The sequence below is a fragment of the Oncorhynchus nerka genome, unplaced genomic scaffold (assembly GCF_034236695.1).
Source record: "Oncorhynchus nerka isolate Pitt River unplaced genomic scaffold, Oner_Uvic_2.0 unplaced_scaffold_1369, whole genome shotgun sequence".
NCBI classification, from domain to species: Eukaryota; Metazoa; Chordata; class Actinopteri; order Salmoniformes; family Salmonidae; genus Oncorhynchus; species Oncorhynchus nerka.
In genome coordinates, this window is record NW_027039978.1 from 48,360 (window position 1) to 65,136 (window position 16,777).

General features: G+C 40.1%; 1 protein-coding gene across 1 annotated transcript; it reads right to left on the reverse strand.

The window, feature by feature from the left end:
• Nucleotides 1-1,783: 1,783 nt before the first annotated feature.
• On the reverse strand, nucleotides 1,784-12,705 carry LOC115118007 (zinc finger protein 239-like). The gene is made up of 2 exons (XM_065015637.1): nucleotides 12,126-12,705; nucleotides 1,784-3,387 (listed from the first exon to the last, which is right to left on the reverse strand). Exons 1-2 carry the CDS (start codon nucleotides 12,478-12,480, stop codon nucleotides 2,585-2,587), a joined length of 1,158 nt encoding a protein of 385 aa, XP_064871709.1. The 5' UTR covers nucleotides 12,481-12,705; the 3' UTR covers nucleotides 1,784-2,584.
• Between the last annotated feature and the right edge of the window lie 4,072 nt (nucleotides 12,706-16,777).

Sequence of the window (16,777 nt, forward strand, 5' to 3'; positions counted from 1 at the left end):
CTACAGGTCCCAGACCTGCTGTTTTCAACTCTCTACTCTTAATGATCGGCTATAGAAAAGCCAACTGACATTTACTCCTGAGGTGCTGACTTGTTGCACCCTTGACAACTACTGTGATTATTATTATTTGACCATGCTGGTCATTTATGAACATTTTAACATCTTGGCCATGTTCTGTTATAATCTCCACCCGGCACAGCCAGAAGAGGGCTGGACACCCCTCATAGCCTAGTTCCACTCTAGGTTTCTTCCTAGGTTTTGGCCTTTCTAGGGAGTTTTTCCTAGCCACCGTGCTTCTACATCTGCATTGCTTGCTGTTTGGGGTTTTAGGCTGGGTTTCAGTACAGCACTTTGAGATATCAGCTGAAGTAAGAAGGGCTATATAAATACATTTGATTTGAAAAGTGATAAAATGTACATAGTATGCACTATTTAGACATAGTGGAAAACCTACTGAATATATACAGATTTTTTATTTTTACATTTCATTTTTTTCAATTGAACCTTTATTTAGCTAGTCAGTTAAAAACACATTCTTATTTACAATGAAGGTGGGGAACAGTGGGTTAACTGCCTTGTTCAGAACGACAGATTTTTAACTTGTCAGCTCAGGGATTTGATCCAGAAACCATTCGGTTACTGGCCCAACGCTCTAACCACTAGGCTACCTGCTCGATCCAACCGTTCGGTTACTGGCCCAACGCTGTAACCACTAGGCTACCTGCTCGATCCAACCGTTCGGTTACTGGCCCAACGCTCTAACCACTAGGCTACCTGCTCGATCCAACCGTTCGGTTACTGGCCCAACGCTGTAACCACTAGGCTACCTGCTCGATCCAACCGTTCGGTTACTGGCCCAACGCTCTAACCACTAGGCTACCTGCTCGATCCAACCGTTCGGTTACTGGCCCAACGCTGTAACCACTAGGCTACCTGCTCGATCCAACCGTTCGGTTACTGGCCCAACGCTCTAACCACTAGGCTACCTGCTCGATCCAACCGTTTGGTTACTGGCCCAACGCTCTAACCACTAGGCTACCTGCTCGATCCAACCGTTTCGGTTACTGGCCCAACGCTGTAACCACTAGGCTACCTGCTCGATCCAACCGTTCGGTTACTGGCCCAACGCTGTAACCACTAGGCTACCTGCTCGATCCAACCGTTCGGTTACTGGCCCAACGCTGTAACCACTAGGCTACCTGCTCGATCCAACCGTTCGGTTACTGGCCCAACGCTCTAACCACTAGGCTACCTGATCGATCCAACCGTTCGGTTACTGGCCCAACGCTCTAACCACTAGGCTACCTGATCGACCAAGATGTGTGTTGCTTTTGCACATATTTGTTCATTGGTTTAGCAAGACTCTGTTGATTGGTCAGTCATTGGGTTCATTTGTTTTGCAATATGTTCAAATCAAATCAAGCTTTATTTATACAGCACATTTCAGACATGGATGCAACACAACGGCTTCACAGGAATTGAATATATATATAGATATTTTTAATTAAAAATAAAAACTGAAATATTTAGTACACAACTATCATAAGGATAACAAACTAAATAAAATCTTTCTAAGGAAAATACATTAAAATAGTAAGAATAGGATGTAATATCCAACACAAAAATATAAACTTGTTTTACTACATTGTTTTATAAACATTTATACAAACTGTAAGTTGGTTGCAAACAAAAAAAAAACAATGGAAAACAATGAAAATAAAAACTAATATAAGGATAAATCCTAAAGAACAATAAAAACTGAAAGACTAATGATCATTCTAAGGAAATTACATTAATAAAAATAGTAAGAATATAATATATGTAATACGCAACCAGAAATATAATCTAGTTTTACTACATTGTTTCATAAACATTTATACAAACTGTAAGTTGGTTGCAAACGTTACATGAATTGAAAATGTTGTGAAATATTCAATATCAAAACCAAATGTACACCCCTTTGTTAATGGGTATTAGCAACAATTCACTTAATGGTGAGGCATGGAATAATAAAACATGTATATTTTGTCAGGCTGAATGTTTGAAATATGAGGTGATTTGAGTCGTGCTTCTTCAGTAGTGGAATAACGACAACTAGCAGAAGACAGTCATCTACATTTTTGGAGTGATGCATTTAAATGCAGGGGTCCCCAAAACGAAGAGAAATGCAACACTTATTTGTCATCACTCATATTGATATCACTTGGGGGAAAAAATTGCGAGGGGGAGGGGGGGGTGAGGTTGCACGTCCTGTTAAAACTAACAGCTCAAACACCACACAGAATCTGGGAATAATGTGTACATCCCTGGTTAGAGGACAATTTGTAGACAACAGCTACATTTTGAAGTGTTGCATTTTGATTCAAGTGGGCCACCAACGAGGTAAATGTAACGCGACACTTTGTCTGTTTAACTCTTTCAATTCAGAACCTGGATTTTTCGACCACAATGTTAAGACATTCTACATTGTGACATCATTAAAATACTCCTACTACAATGTTAAAACGTTCTACATTGTGACATCATTAAAATACTCCGACGACAATGTTAAAACAATCTACATTGTGACATCATTTCATTGATATCATGGAACAACTCCTTCATGTATTTTCTGATGTTTAATCAGAGATCTTTTATCAGAGTATCTCTTGTCACATTGTTCACAGCTATGAAATTTATTGCTAAGAGAGTTCTCACATGTGTGTGTTCGCTGGTGTCTTCTTAGTGAATCTGATCTGTGGAAACTCTTCCCGCAGTCAGAGCAATGGTAAGGCTTCTCTCCTGTATGCGTTCTCTGGTGTGATATCAGGTTCTTTGACTGAGTAAACCTCTTCCCACATTGATCACAGCTATAAGGTTTCTCTCCTGTGTGGATTCTCTGATGTATTTTGAGGTCTGATAAAGTGGTGCATCTCTTCCCACAGACAGAGCAGCGGTGATATTTCTCTCCAGTGTGTATTCTCTGGTGTGATATCAGGTTGCACGACTGAGTAAAACTCTTCCCACATTGATCACAGCTATAAGGTTTCTCTCCTGTATGTATTCTCTGGTGTGCTTTTAAATGTCCTGACAAAAGAAACCTCTTCCCACAGTCAGAGCAGCTATAAGGTTTCTCTCCTGTATGGCTTCTCTGGTGTACTTTTAGGTTCTCTGCTCTTGAGAACCTCTTTCCACAGTCAGAACAGTGGTAAGGCTTCTCTCCTGTGTGTGTTCTCTGGTGTGATATCAGGTTGCTTGGCTTAGTAAAACTCTTCCCACATTCATCACAGCTAAAAGGTTTCTCTCCTGTGTGTATTCTCTGGTGTAATTGTGATTTTTTCTCTGCCACATCAGCTTCATGATGTTGTTGAGGCTCCCCAGAGGATCCACAATAGTCACATCCTTCTCCTGTGTGAACATTCAGACAGATAGTTAAAGGCCCACAACAACTTTTAGAAACTTATTTGACAATTATCTTTAAAAGACAGTCAAGTGAGCAACAATATACATGTTTTGTATTATTGTTTCCACAGTAGTATAGTGGATGATTCTAGACTATAAATACATTATTACAGTTGCTGAAACCCGAAGCAGTGTGTCAGATATATTTTTTTCTGTTGTTGTACAGCTACAGAGCTGCTCTTTGTTCACAAAACATTAATCCGTGGGAAACACATTATTTAGAAAAGGAATACTTTCAACAAATTGCATAAATGGATTCTCTGTTTGTCTGAGACTATAACATCAAGTACTAAAGGTAGTAGATTACAATTGGCCCAGAAGCCAGGATTTGCATATAATTGGTAGCATTGAATAGAAAACACTTTGCCGTTGTCTGATGTCTGAGACTATAACACAATTGATATGGTAGTTATGATTGTAGGCAAAAATCCAAAGAAAAACCAACCAGATTTTTTGTTGTTGTGAGGTCCCAGGCTCTTATAATAGAAAGGTATGGGTCCTATGTAATTCCTGCTCCCAGATTGCAATTCCTATGGCTTCCACTAGATGTCAACGGTCTTTGTTCATTGTTTCAGGCTTGTTTCTTCAAAAACGAGCAAGAATTTTTTTTAAGTTTTTGTACAAAGAGTCCCGGTACAATATCAGTCTGTCGTCGCGCGATGAAGAGGACGCGTTTTACTTTTCTATTGAACATACTGCTTTCCGTATGAAACATTATAGTTTATTTACATTTTAGGTTACCTGAGGATTAAATAGAAATGTAATTGCGAAATATATTATTATAATATAAATAACAAAGTTTAGCGGTAGCTTTTTGGATTCCTTTGTTTGCATGTTGAACGAGTGGATTACTGAAATCGATGGTGCCAACTAAACTGACTTTTTGGGATATAAAGAAGGATTTTATCTAACAAAACCACCATTCATGTTGTAGCTGGGACCCTTGGGATTGCAAACAGAGGAGGATTTTCAAAAGTAAGTGATTTATTTAAATCGCTATTTGTGATTTTGCGACTGGCACCGTCCTCAGACAATCGCATGGTATGCTTTCGCTGTAAAGCTTATTGTAAATTGGACAACACAGTTAGATTAACAAGAATTTAGGCTTTTAAATGATATAAGATACTTGTATGTTCATGAATGTTTAATATTACAATTATTTATTTGAATTGCGCGCCCTCCAATTTCACCGGATGTTGTCGACTGGTGTCCCACTAGCGGGACGACTAGCCTTAAGAAGTTGTTTGAGAATGTTATTAGGAAATGCATTGGAAAGCGGCCATCTTCTGGGATCCTGACCAACTGTTCCCTTTGGCGTGTTTTCTTCTTCTTCCCTGATCATAACCTTGTAGATAAATATGTTCACGTCACCAAATAATTTATTGAAAGACTGTGTTTCAATGAAGGTCTACAGTAGCCACAACAGCACTCTGTTGGGTTGCACCAGTGTTGGAAAAAAGTACCCAAATTGTCATACTTGAGTAAAAGTAAAGATACTTTAAATAGAAAATGACTCTAATCACCCAGTAAAATTCTACTTGAGTGAAAGTCTAAAAGTATTTGGTTTAAAATATACTTAAGTATCAAAAGTAAGAATATAAATATTTTCTCATTTTTATATTAAGCAAACCAGATGGCAACATTTTCTTGTTTTTTAAAATGTATTTACGGAAAGCCAAGGGCACACTCAAACATAATTTACAAACAAAGCATGAGTGTTTAGTGAGTCCGCCAGATCAGAGGCAGTAGAGATGACCGGGGATGTTCAGTTGTTAAGTGCGTAAATTTGACTATTTTCCTGTCCTGCTAAGAATTCAAAATGTAACGAGTACTTTTGGGTGTCAAGGAAAATGTATGGAGTAAAAAGAAAAAACATTTTCTGAGGGGAATGTAGTGAAGTAAAAGTAGTTAAAAATATAAATAGTAAAGTATAGATACCCCAAAAATGACTTAAGTAGTACTTTAAAGTATTTTTACTTAAATACTTTACACCACTGGGTAGCACCATGGTGCAGCTAGAGAACTGCTAGCCTCCGTCCTCTTCTGGGTACATTGGCTTCAATACAAAACCTGGAGGCTCATGGTTCTCACCCCCTTACATAGACTTACACAGTAATTATGACAACTTCCGGAGATTGTCCTCCAACCTATCAGAGCTCTTACAGCATGAACTGACATGTTGTCCACGCAATCAAAGGATCAGAGAATGTATCTAGTACTGAAAACATAACCTACAGCTAGCTAGCACTGCAGTGTATAACATGTGGTGAGATAGACAATAGTTCAACAGTTTAAAACAAATACATTTCTTAAATTAAGGAAAGCAAGTGCCATGTTTTTTTGTTTGACTTACATAGCTAGCAAATGCAGCTAGCTAGTTTAGCCTACTGAAACACCCTGCTCAAACAGAGGGATGCTATGTTAGCTAGCTGACTATAACAGAGGAAAGCTATGTTAGCTAGCTGGCTATAACAGAGGGATGCTATGTTAGCTAGCTGGCTATAACAGAGGGATGCTATGTTAGCTAGCTGGCTATAACAGAGGGATGCTATGTTAGCTAGCTGGCTATAACAGAGGGATGCTATGTTAGCTAGCTGGCTATAACAGAGGGATGCTATGTTAGCTAGCTGGCTATAACAGAGGGATGCTATGTTAGCTAGCTGGCTATAACAGAGGGATGCTATGTTAGCTAGCTGGCTATAACAGAGGGATGCTATGTTAGCTAGCTGGCTATAACAGAGGGATGCTATGTTAGCTAGCTGGCTATAACAGAGGGATGCTATGTTAGCTAGCTGGCTATAACAGAGAGATGCTATGTTAGCTAGCTGGCTATAACAGAGTGATGCTATGTTAGCTAGCTGGCTATAACAGAGGGATGCTATGTTAGCTAGCTGGCTATAACAGAGGGATGCTATGTTAGCTAGCTGGCTATAACAGAGAGATGCTATGTTAGCTAGCTGGCTATAACAGAGTGATGCTATGTTAGCTAGCTGGCTATAACAGAGAGATGCTATGTTAGCTAGCTGGCTATAACAGAGAGATGCTATGTTAGCTAGCTGGCTATAACAGAGAGATGCTATGTTAGCTAGCTGGCTATAACAGAGTGATGCTATGTTAGCTAGCTGGCTATGACTATCCAACACAACATTGAACTCTTCCAAATCAATGGTAAGCTTTTAATTTTACAAAGGAAAACCAACGTGGTATGCCGGTGTGACTGCTAAACTGCTTACTGACTGTACACTGTAAAGTTACCTCATGATTGTAGCAGGTTTACTAATGCGTTAGTCCTATTAGCCGTGTTGACTATGACATTACTTTAGCTAATATGGTGACAACGATGTAGGCTGTGTGTAGCAGTTTTGATATGGTTTGGCTTGGAAAGGTTTTTTATCCTGGTCACATACAGATGATGTGTTATGCATTGAAGTCCACAAACGAAAATGTGAGAGGAGAGGAGAGCGCGTAGAGGCGAGAAGGAATAACTCAAATGTTTCTCTCAACCTGTGCACCCTACGTTGTTGTAAACATTAATTTGTGATGGGTAGCAACCTCATGATGGGTACAGTGAAAATGTGAGTATCATCTACTGGGTGAATGAAATATGACAGTCATCCAATATGCTCTTGATTTCACGCGCCAGTGAGATCCACACAGACAGGAAGTAATCTGGTCTATTTTCTGATGTCTCCAATGAATCAGAGGACGACTTGTATATTTTCGCAGAGTGGTTATCTAAAAGGGAACGACCTAAATCTGCTACATTGAGGAACTATTGTCATTCTCAATGGATGTAAAAACAGACTTTGTTTACTTGCTGTTTGAGGTGAAGAAAGATTATTTTTTTTGATTGACAGGAGCACTACAAACAAAAGACAATTGAAATAAATTGACAAAACTAATAAATGGAATTAAATAAACCAACATGTTTCTCACCAGTGTAACATAGGTTATAAGCTCTAAACATAGGTTATAAGCTCTAAACATAGGTTATGAGCTCTGTAAACATAGGTTATGAGCTCTGTAAACATAGGTTATGAGCTCTGTAAACATAGGTTATGAGCTCTGTAAACATAGGTTATGAGCTCTGTAAACATAGGTTATGAGCTCTGTAAACATAGGTTATGAGCTCTGTAAACATAGGTTATGAGCTCTGTAAACATAGGTTATGAGCTCTGTAAACATAGGTTATACGCTCTGTAAACATAGGTTATAAGCTCTGTAAACATAGGTTATGAGCTCTGTAAACATAGGTTATAAGCTCTGTAAACATAGGTTATAAGCTCTGTAAACATAGGTTATGAGCTCTGTAAACATAGGTTACGAGCTCTGTAAACATAGGTTACGAGCTCTGTAAACATAGGTTACGAGCTCTGTAAACATAGGTTACGAGCTCTGTAAACATAGGTTACGAGCTCTGTAAACATAGGTTATGAGCTCTGTAAACATAGGTTATGAGCTCTGTAAACATAGGTTACAAGCTCTGTAAACATAGGTTACGAGCTCTGTAAACATAGGTTATGAGCTCTGTAAACATAGGTTACGAGCTCTGTAAACATAGGTTACAAGCTCTAAACATAGGTTACGAGCTCTGTAAACATAGGTTATAAGCTCTGTAAACATAGGTTACGAGCTCTAAACATAGGTTACGAGCTCTGTAAACATAGGTTACGAGCTAGGTTACGAGCTCTGTAAACATAGGTTACGAGCTCTGTAAACATAGGTTACGAGCTCTGTAAACATAGGTTATAAGCTCTGTGAACATAGGTTATGAGCTCTGTAAACATAGGTTACGAGCTCTGTAAACATAGGTTACGAGCTCTGTAAACATAGGTTATAAGCTCTGTAAACATAGGTTACAAGCTCTGTAAACATAGGTTATACGCTCTGTAAACATAGGTTACGAGCTCTGTAAACATAGGTTACGAGCTCTGTAAACATAGGTTACGATGAGCTCTGTAAACATAGGTTATACGCTCTGTAAACATAGGTTATAAGCTCTGTAAACATAGGTTACGAGCTCTGTAAACATAGGTTATGAGCTCTGTAAACATAGGTTATAAGCTCTGTAAACAACGTGTCCACTCTCACCATGGTAAGACTGTAATAATATTACATGGGGTGCATTAACAGAAGTTACCGTCACCAAACACACACTGTAGATGACAAATGATGGTCATTAATGGTACATCTCTCCTGCTGGAGTACTGGAATACTACTACTACTACTACAAGGACTACTAGTACTACAAGTACTACTAGTACTACTACTACAAGTACTACTAGTACTACTACTAGTAGTCATCTTTCCTACTGGAGTAGTAGGTAGTAGTAGTAGTATTAGTAGTAGTAGTATTAGTACTAGTTGTAGTAGTATCAGTAGTAGTAGTATTAGTAGTAGTAGTAGTAGTATTAGTAGTAGTACTTGTAGTAGTAGTAGCATTTGTAGTAGTAGTATTAGTAGTACTTGTAGTAGTCATCTCTCCTACTGGAGTAGTAGTATTAGTAGTAGTAGTAGTATAAGTATTAGTAGTAGTATAGTATTAGTAGTAGTAGTAGTATTAGTAGTATTAGTACTAGTTGTAGTATCAGAAGTATTAGTAGTATAGTATTAGTAGTATTAGTAGTATTAGCTTCACTGTGGGTTTGTATGCTGCTAACTGGTGCTATATTCTGGATTCTCTTATTTGTATTATTTATCCTAAGTATTAGTACTAGTTGTAGTACCCAAAACCTAGCGACCTCGTCAAGAAGTTCAGACATCTTGGCATAACGATTATAAGGCTTGACAGTCACTATGAATACAATGACTGGACATCCATAAGGTCAAAATGATAGTTTTAACCAGATTTTGAGGCTATACAGTGTTTGTTTATGAACAATGGCCTTTAACAAGCTCATGTTTTGGTTTCTGATGGGGGAAATACAGTTGAATCATTCGAGGCATTTATAAGTTCTATTCTTCAAGAACCAAAGGCTATTATGATGTCATAATGATATGATGTCTGACCCCATTTAGTCCATTGTTTGATCGATCGGCTGTTGGTCGACCAACATCTTTTTGTTGAGCAGTCGCAAATATAGATATTTTTTTATAGCACAAGAGACACTTGTCTGATTCGCTCCTGTGTCCGTGGACTAATCCATTTGTCTGATTCGCTCCTGTCTCAGTGGACTAATCCATTTGTCTGATTCGCTCCTGTGTCCGTGGACTAATCCATTTGTCTAATTCGCTCCTGTGTCCGTGGACTAATCCATTTGTCTGATTCGCTCCTGTCTCTGTGGACTAATCCATTTGTCTGATTCGCTCCTGTCTCAGTGGACTAATCCACTTGTCTGATTTGCTCCTGTCTCCGTGGACTAATCCACTTGTCTGATTCGCTCCTGTCTCAGTGGACTAATCCATTGTGGGGGCTGTGGGGGTGGCACAATACAAGAAGTGGTGTGTATACTACATGTCAGGTGTAGACAACACGATTTCTGTCCCTGATTTAGCTGCGTCAGACAAGTTTTTGTGATCAGGACAAAGTCCCCATGTGGTTGCCTGCTCGGGGTGTGCGGCCGTCACCAACACTCATTTAATGCCGGCTGGTCAGAGAGACAATCATGTCTTTGAACAGTCCCAGGTGTCTCAATAATTTCAAAACGTGTTTGATTTTTTCCCCTAATCTACAAAAAAATCTGAGATGTTTTGAAGTTTTGAGAATGGTGATCAATGAGGACTGTTGAGAAGAAGCATGGAGATGATAACATTGTCTACTACTACCTAGCTGGCATACTAATGAGTACTACTGATACTACTACTGAACTAGTACTACTACTACTACATACTACTACTACAACTTACTACTACTACTACTACTGATACTACCACAACTGGGGACTACTCTACTGATACTACAAGTACTAACTACTTGTCTACTACTACAACTAGTACTAAATCACTACTACTGGACAGTACTATTACTACTACTACTACCTGATACTACTACTAGTACTATTACTACTACTACTGATACTACTACTACTAGATACTACTACTACTTCTAGTACTAATACTACTACTACTGACTACAACTAGTACTATTACTACTGCTACTGCTGATACTACTACTACAACTAGTACTACTACTACTACTACTACTACTACTACAATGGATTAGTCTACTACTGAGACTACTACTAATCAGAACTAAATGGATTACTGATACTACTACGGAGACAGGACTACTACTACTAATCAGACAAATGGATTAGTCTACTACTAATACTACTACTACTACTACTGATACTACACTAGACAAATGGATTAGTACTACACTAGACTATTACTACTACTACTACTGAATACTACTAAATGGATTACTACTACTACTAGACACTACTAATCAGACTAAACTACTGGACTAATACTACCACTAAGACTACTACTTATACTACTATCAACTAGTACAAATGGATACTACTACTACAACTAGTACTATTACTACTACTACTACTGAACTACAGACAAATACTATTACTACTACTACTGATACTACTACTACTACTAGTACTATTACTACTAACTACTGGATACTACGGAGACAACTAGTACTATTACTACTACTACTACTGATACTACTACTCAACTAGTACTATTACTACTACTAAAACTACTATCAACTATACTATTACTACTGCTCATACAAACTACTAGTACTATTACTACTACTGATACCACTACAACTAGTACTATTACTACTACTACTACTGATACAAACAATGGACTAAACTGGGGTACTAATACATCACTATCAGTACTATGACTACTCATAATACCTTTACTACTACTACTGAAGAATAGAACTTAGTAATTACTACTACTACTAATGACTTCAACTGTACTATTACTACTACTACCTGATAAACTACAAAACATGAGCTTACTTAAAGGCTACTACTAAACAACTACACTAATACTACTACTACTATACTACAAAATCTGGTTAAAACTATCATTTTGACCTTATGGATACTACTACTAGTCCTTTATTCATAGTGACTACTCAAACTAGCCTACTATACTACTGATACTACTACCAAGATGTTACTACTACTGATACTTCTTAGTACTAATACTACTACTACTAATACTTACTACTTACTACTACTTACTGATACTTGCTACAATAGCTTTCTCTATGAATTTGAGAGTGGTAACATTTCTCCTTCCCCCATCCCTCAGCTGTTTACCAAACCAAGTCTCAGGGCAGCCATTTTGTTGCTGTTTAAATCCGAGGTTGCCCCTTTAAAAAACCACATCAATCAACCAATCTGCAGTTCAACCAATAACAAAGCTGTTTGGTACCACTAAGAATGAGATGGATGGGGCTGGAGAAATGTAACTACTCTCAAATTCATAGACAGACCTATGGATGCAAGGACTGGCCATCCATGATATCAACATTATAGTTTTAACCATGTTGAGGAGATACAGTGTTGGTTTACATTGTTTCTAAACATTGGAGTAAAACAAGCTTATTTGGGTTCTGATGGGGTACAACAGTTGAACTAAGCTCATGAGGCATGTGTTATATTCTTCAAGAATCAAAAATTGATGTAGCAATTGCAGATTTCCCCTTTAACACCAAACATCAGTTCAACAACTGCAGTTTGTGCCTCTGTATTTAAAACAGTACTTACTAGTGTTAATCAGGGAACGGTTTCTCAAAACCATCTTACAGCTAAGTTCATCATTAGATGCCTTAAGGTGCTTTGGGGAAACCGGGCCCAGATATCCAGTTTCTTCCTCTTCTTCCTCCTCCTCCTCCTTTTTCACTCCAAAAACGGCATCCTCTTCCTCTTCCACTCTGAACGCGTCTTCCTCTTCTTTCAATGAAACGTCTTCCTCTTCTTCCTTCACGGTGATAGCCTCATCCTCTACTTGTTTTTGTATTGTAACAGCCGCCTCTTCCTCCTCCTCTTTGACGAGACCCTCTTTCTCCGTCCAGCAGACTTCCTCTTCTTTAGCTGGAGGTGAGCAGCTTAGTGAACTCATGGTCGGGGATGTTAGCTAGCTAGGCTAGTGCTAACTTAACCAGACCGCTAGCTGACTAATAACTACAACAACGTAAATAAGAAATTAAGTCGGATAACTAACTAGACGACAGGAGTGGGATAAACCACATGGTCTAATATACACTAAAAAGCTTTATTGGTTCGTTTATTTTGTCTAGCAAGCTACCGAGGTGTCTGACGAACTGTTGCTGCTGTTGAAAGAAGAGTTCCGTCCACTACATTATACGTCACACCAACAGCATAACCTTAAAGTCTCAGACCGCCATATGCTGGCTGACTGGAGGGGGTAACGCAGATGAGTAAAACGTAGAGATAATATTTAATTTTCAGACAAGTTTCAAGTACAACTGAATGCTTTTATTTACTTTTATTTACAACTGAATGCATTTATGCTTAAAAAAATAAATGCCTGCTTTTATCAACGATGTAACTACAGCCTCTTGTGAAAACGTGAGCTGCTGTCTGATGAAGAGAAACAGACGTGTCTAGCTCCCAAAGGCTGAAATGAGATAATAATATTTTTTAGAGTGCACTGAAAATATTCAGCTGCAATAATAATTATCTTGATAGTATGAAGAGGTAACTCCATGGACCATTTATCCAATGTATTGTAAAGCTAGCCAATGTTACAGTTTGAATAGCCTAGCCAGCTACTGTAAATGTATTGTAAAGCTAGCCAATGTTACACTTTGAATAGCCTAGCCAGCTACTGTAAATGTATTGTAAAGCTAGCCAATGTTACACTTTGAATAGCCTAGCCAGCTACTGTAAATGTCCATTGGTGTTTCATTAGCTACCTATCCATGTCAGTTAATAGTATTTTTTAATCATGTCATGATTATATGTCTCATTTCAAGTAACTAGCTGCTGGCTTAACAAAACAGTCCAATCAGTACCAGTCAAACGTTTGGACACACAAGGGTTTTTCTTTATTTTTACTATTTTCTACATTGTAGAATAATAGTGAAACAATACAAACTATATTTTATATTTCAGATTCTTCGAAGTAGCCAAACTTGACTGAAAAACACCCCCACAGCATGATGCTGCCATCACCATGCTTCACCGTAGGGATGGTGCCAGATTTCCTCCAGACGTGACGCAATCGGGGGAGAAGGGCCTTGGTCAGGGAGGTGACCAAGAACCCGAGGGTCACTCTGACAGAGCTCCAGAGTTCCTCTGTGGAGATGGGAGAACCTTCCAGAAGGACAACCATCTCTGCAGTACTCCACCAATCAGAAATGTATGGTAGAGTGGCCAGACGGAAGCCACTCCTCAGTAAATGAATGGCACATGACAGCTCTCTTGGAGTTTCCCAAAAGGCATCTAAAGGACTGTCATGGAAATTCAACAAAGGGACACTCAAAGTCAATAGTTAATTCATCATTCTTTATTGTCCGCTTGCTGGAGAGGTTCCAACCAACTCAATGCACCATAGTACATGTCTGTCAGGAGCTGTACAGGGGCAGTCCCGTTAGTTTCTTATGTACTGCAGACAAGTTATATTTGTATGATTTAGCTCATTAATTATTCATAATTAATTAACGTTTGCTTTATTCATGTGACCGACCAATAGTGGTTCATAACATGTGATAGACCAATAGCTCACAAGGCTTCTTCTCTCTAATCTGAGACCTTGAAACTGAGATATCTTTCGTTCTCAAAACAAGGGTCTGGACGTACTGCCAAATTGCATATCCTGACAGTGAGGATTTGTTCAATCAGTCACTTGCATGAACACAGAAATGTGTTTAATTGGTCACCAGAAATTGGTTAATTGGTCACCTCTGGTGTGTCACAATATCTGTTTCTCCTTCACATGTCCACCCGAAAAGTTATTTTCAGTGACACTCTGGACACTGGGTATGCAGACGACGCCGGGCTGTTCCATGCCATACCATTAACCAGCATCAAAGAGGACATTTCCATGGGCTTGGAGGTAAAGCAGCTGGAAGAGTGGGCCACATCCAACGACATGCTCCTGAATGGGAAAAAGTCTGTGGAAATTCAGATATGTTTTTTTAGAGACCATCCACAACCTGCACCACTAATCCTAGGAGGACAGGAAGTACCAGGGGTAACATCAACCTGCACCACTAATCCTAGGAGGACAGGAAGTACCAGTGGTAACATCAACCTGCACCACTAATCCTAGGAGGACAGGAAGTACCAGTGGTAACAACAACCTGCACCACTAATCCTAGGAGGACAGGAAGTACCAGTGGTAACATCAACCTGCACCACTAATCCTAGGAGGACAGGAAGTACCAGTGGTAACAACAACCTGCACCACTAATCCTAGGAGGACAGGAAGTACCAGTGGTAACATCAACCTGCACCACTAATCCTAGGAGGACAGGAAGTATCAGTGGTAACAACAACCTGCACCACTAATCCTAGGAGGACAGGAAGTACCAGGGGTAACATCAACCTGCACCACTAATCCTAGGAGGACAGAAAGTACCAGTGGTAACATCAACCTGCACCACTAATCCTAGGAGGACAGGAAGTACCAGTGGTAACATCAACCTGCACCACTAATCCTAGGAGGACAGGAAGTACCAGTGGTAACAACAACCTGCACCACTAATCCTAGGAGGACAGGAAGTACCAGTGGTAACAACAACCTGCACCACTAATCCTAGGAGGACAGGAAGTACCAGTGGTAACAACAACCTGCACCACTAATCCTAGGAGGACAGGAAGTACCAGTGGTAACATCAACCTGCACCACTAATCCTAGGAGGACAGGAAGTACCAGTGGTAACATCAACCTGCACCACTAATCCTAGGAGGACAGGAAGTACCAGTGGTAACAACAACCTGCACCACTAATCCTAGGAGGACAGGAAGTACCAGGGGTAACATCAACCTGCACCACTAATCCTAGGAGGACAGGAAGTACCAGTGGTAACATCAACCTGCACCACTAATCCTAGGAGGACAGGAAGTACCAGGGGTAACATCAACCTGCACCACTAATCCTAGGAGGACAGGAAGTACCAGTGGTAACATCAACCTGCACCACTAATCCTAGGAGGACAGGAAGTACCAGGGGTAACATCAACCTGCACCACTAATCCTAGGAGGACAGGAAGTACCAGGGGTAACATCAACCTGCACCACTAATCCTAGGAGGACAGGAAGTACCAGTGGTAACATCAACCTGCACCACTAATCCTAGGAGGACAGGAAGTAATCCAGTACCAGGGTAACATCAACCTGCACCACTAATCCTAGGAGGACAGGAAGTACCAGTGGTAACATCAACCTGCACCACTAATCCTAGGAGGACAGGAAGTACCAGTGGTAACATCAACCTGCACCACTAATCCTAGGAGGACAGGAAGTACCAGTGGTAACAACAACCTGCACCACTAATCCTAGGAGGACAGGAAGTACCAGTGGTAACATCAACCTGCACCACTAATCCTAGGAGGACAGGAAGTACCAGTGGTAACAACAACCTGCACCACTAATCCTAGGACAGGAAGTACCAGTGGTAACAACAACCTGCACCACTAATCCTAGGAGGACAGGAAGTACCAGTGGTAACAACAACCTGCACCACTAATCCTAGGAGGACAGGAAGTACCAGTGGTAACAACAACCTGCACTAATCTTAGGACAGGAAGTACCAGGGGTAACATCAACCTGCACCACTAATCCTAGGAGGACAGGAAGTACCAGTGGTAACAACAACCTGCACCACTAATCCTAGGAGGACAGGAAGTATCAGGGGTAACATCAACGAAGTATCTTGGTTTTCATCTAGACTCTAACCTCAGTGGTGACACACATGTGGACCAGTCAGTCAGAAAGGCCTCAAAACACCGGCACTTTTTGACTGTTCTTGCCAGAAAATGACCTGAAGATCTGGTCCCAGTCTATACTACACTGGTCAGGCCTTGTCTGGAATACGGTGGAATTCTGTTAGTTGGATGCAGTGAAAAGCAGTAGGCCCAACTAGACAGGCTGCAGAGGACGGCCTTGAGGATCTCATCTCCAGGGGTGGAGCAGTCCAACCACAGCTCCCGACACTACAGAGCAGGTTTGAGCCGGCTGCAATGCACCTGGTGAAGGACATGCACACTCTTGACCATCCATTGAATGACCTGCTCCCTCAACAAAGAGGTAATTGCACCACCAGGCTCCTGAGAAACAGCCACCAGCTGTCCTGTATAACTGCCCATACTAACCGCCTGTAAAACTCCACTCTACCCACTGCTATCAGACTGTATAGTAACGAGCTCTTAAATGGTTCTCCCCAAAATTAT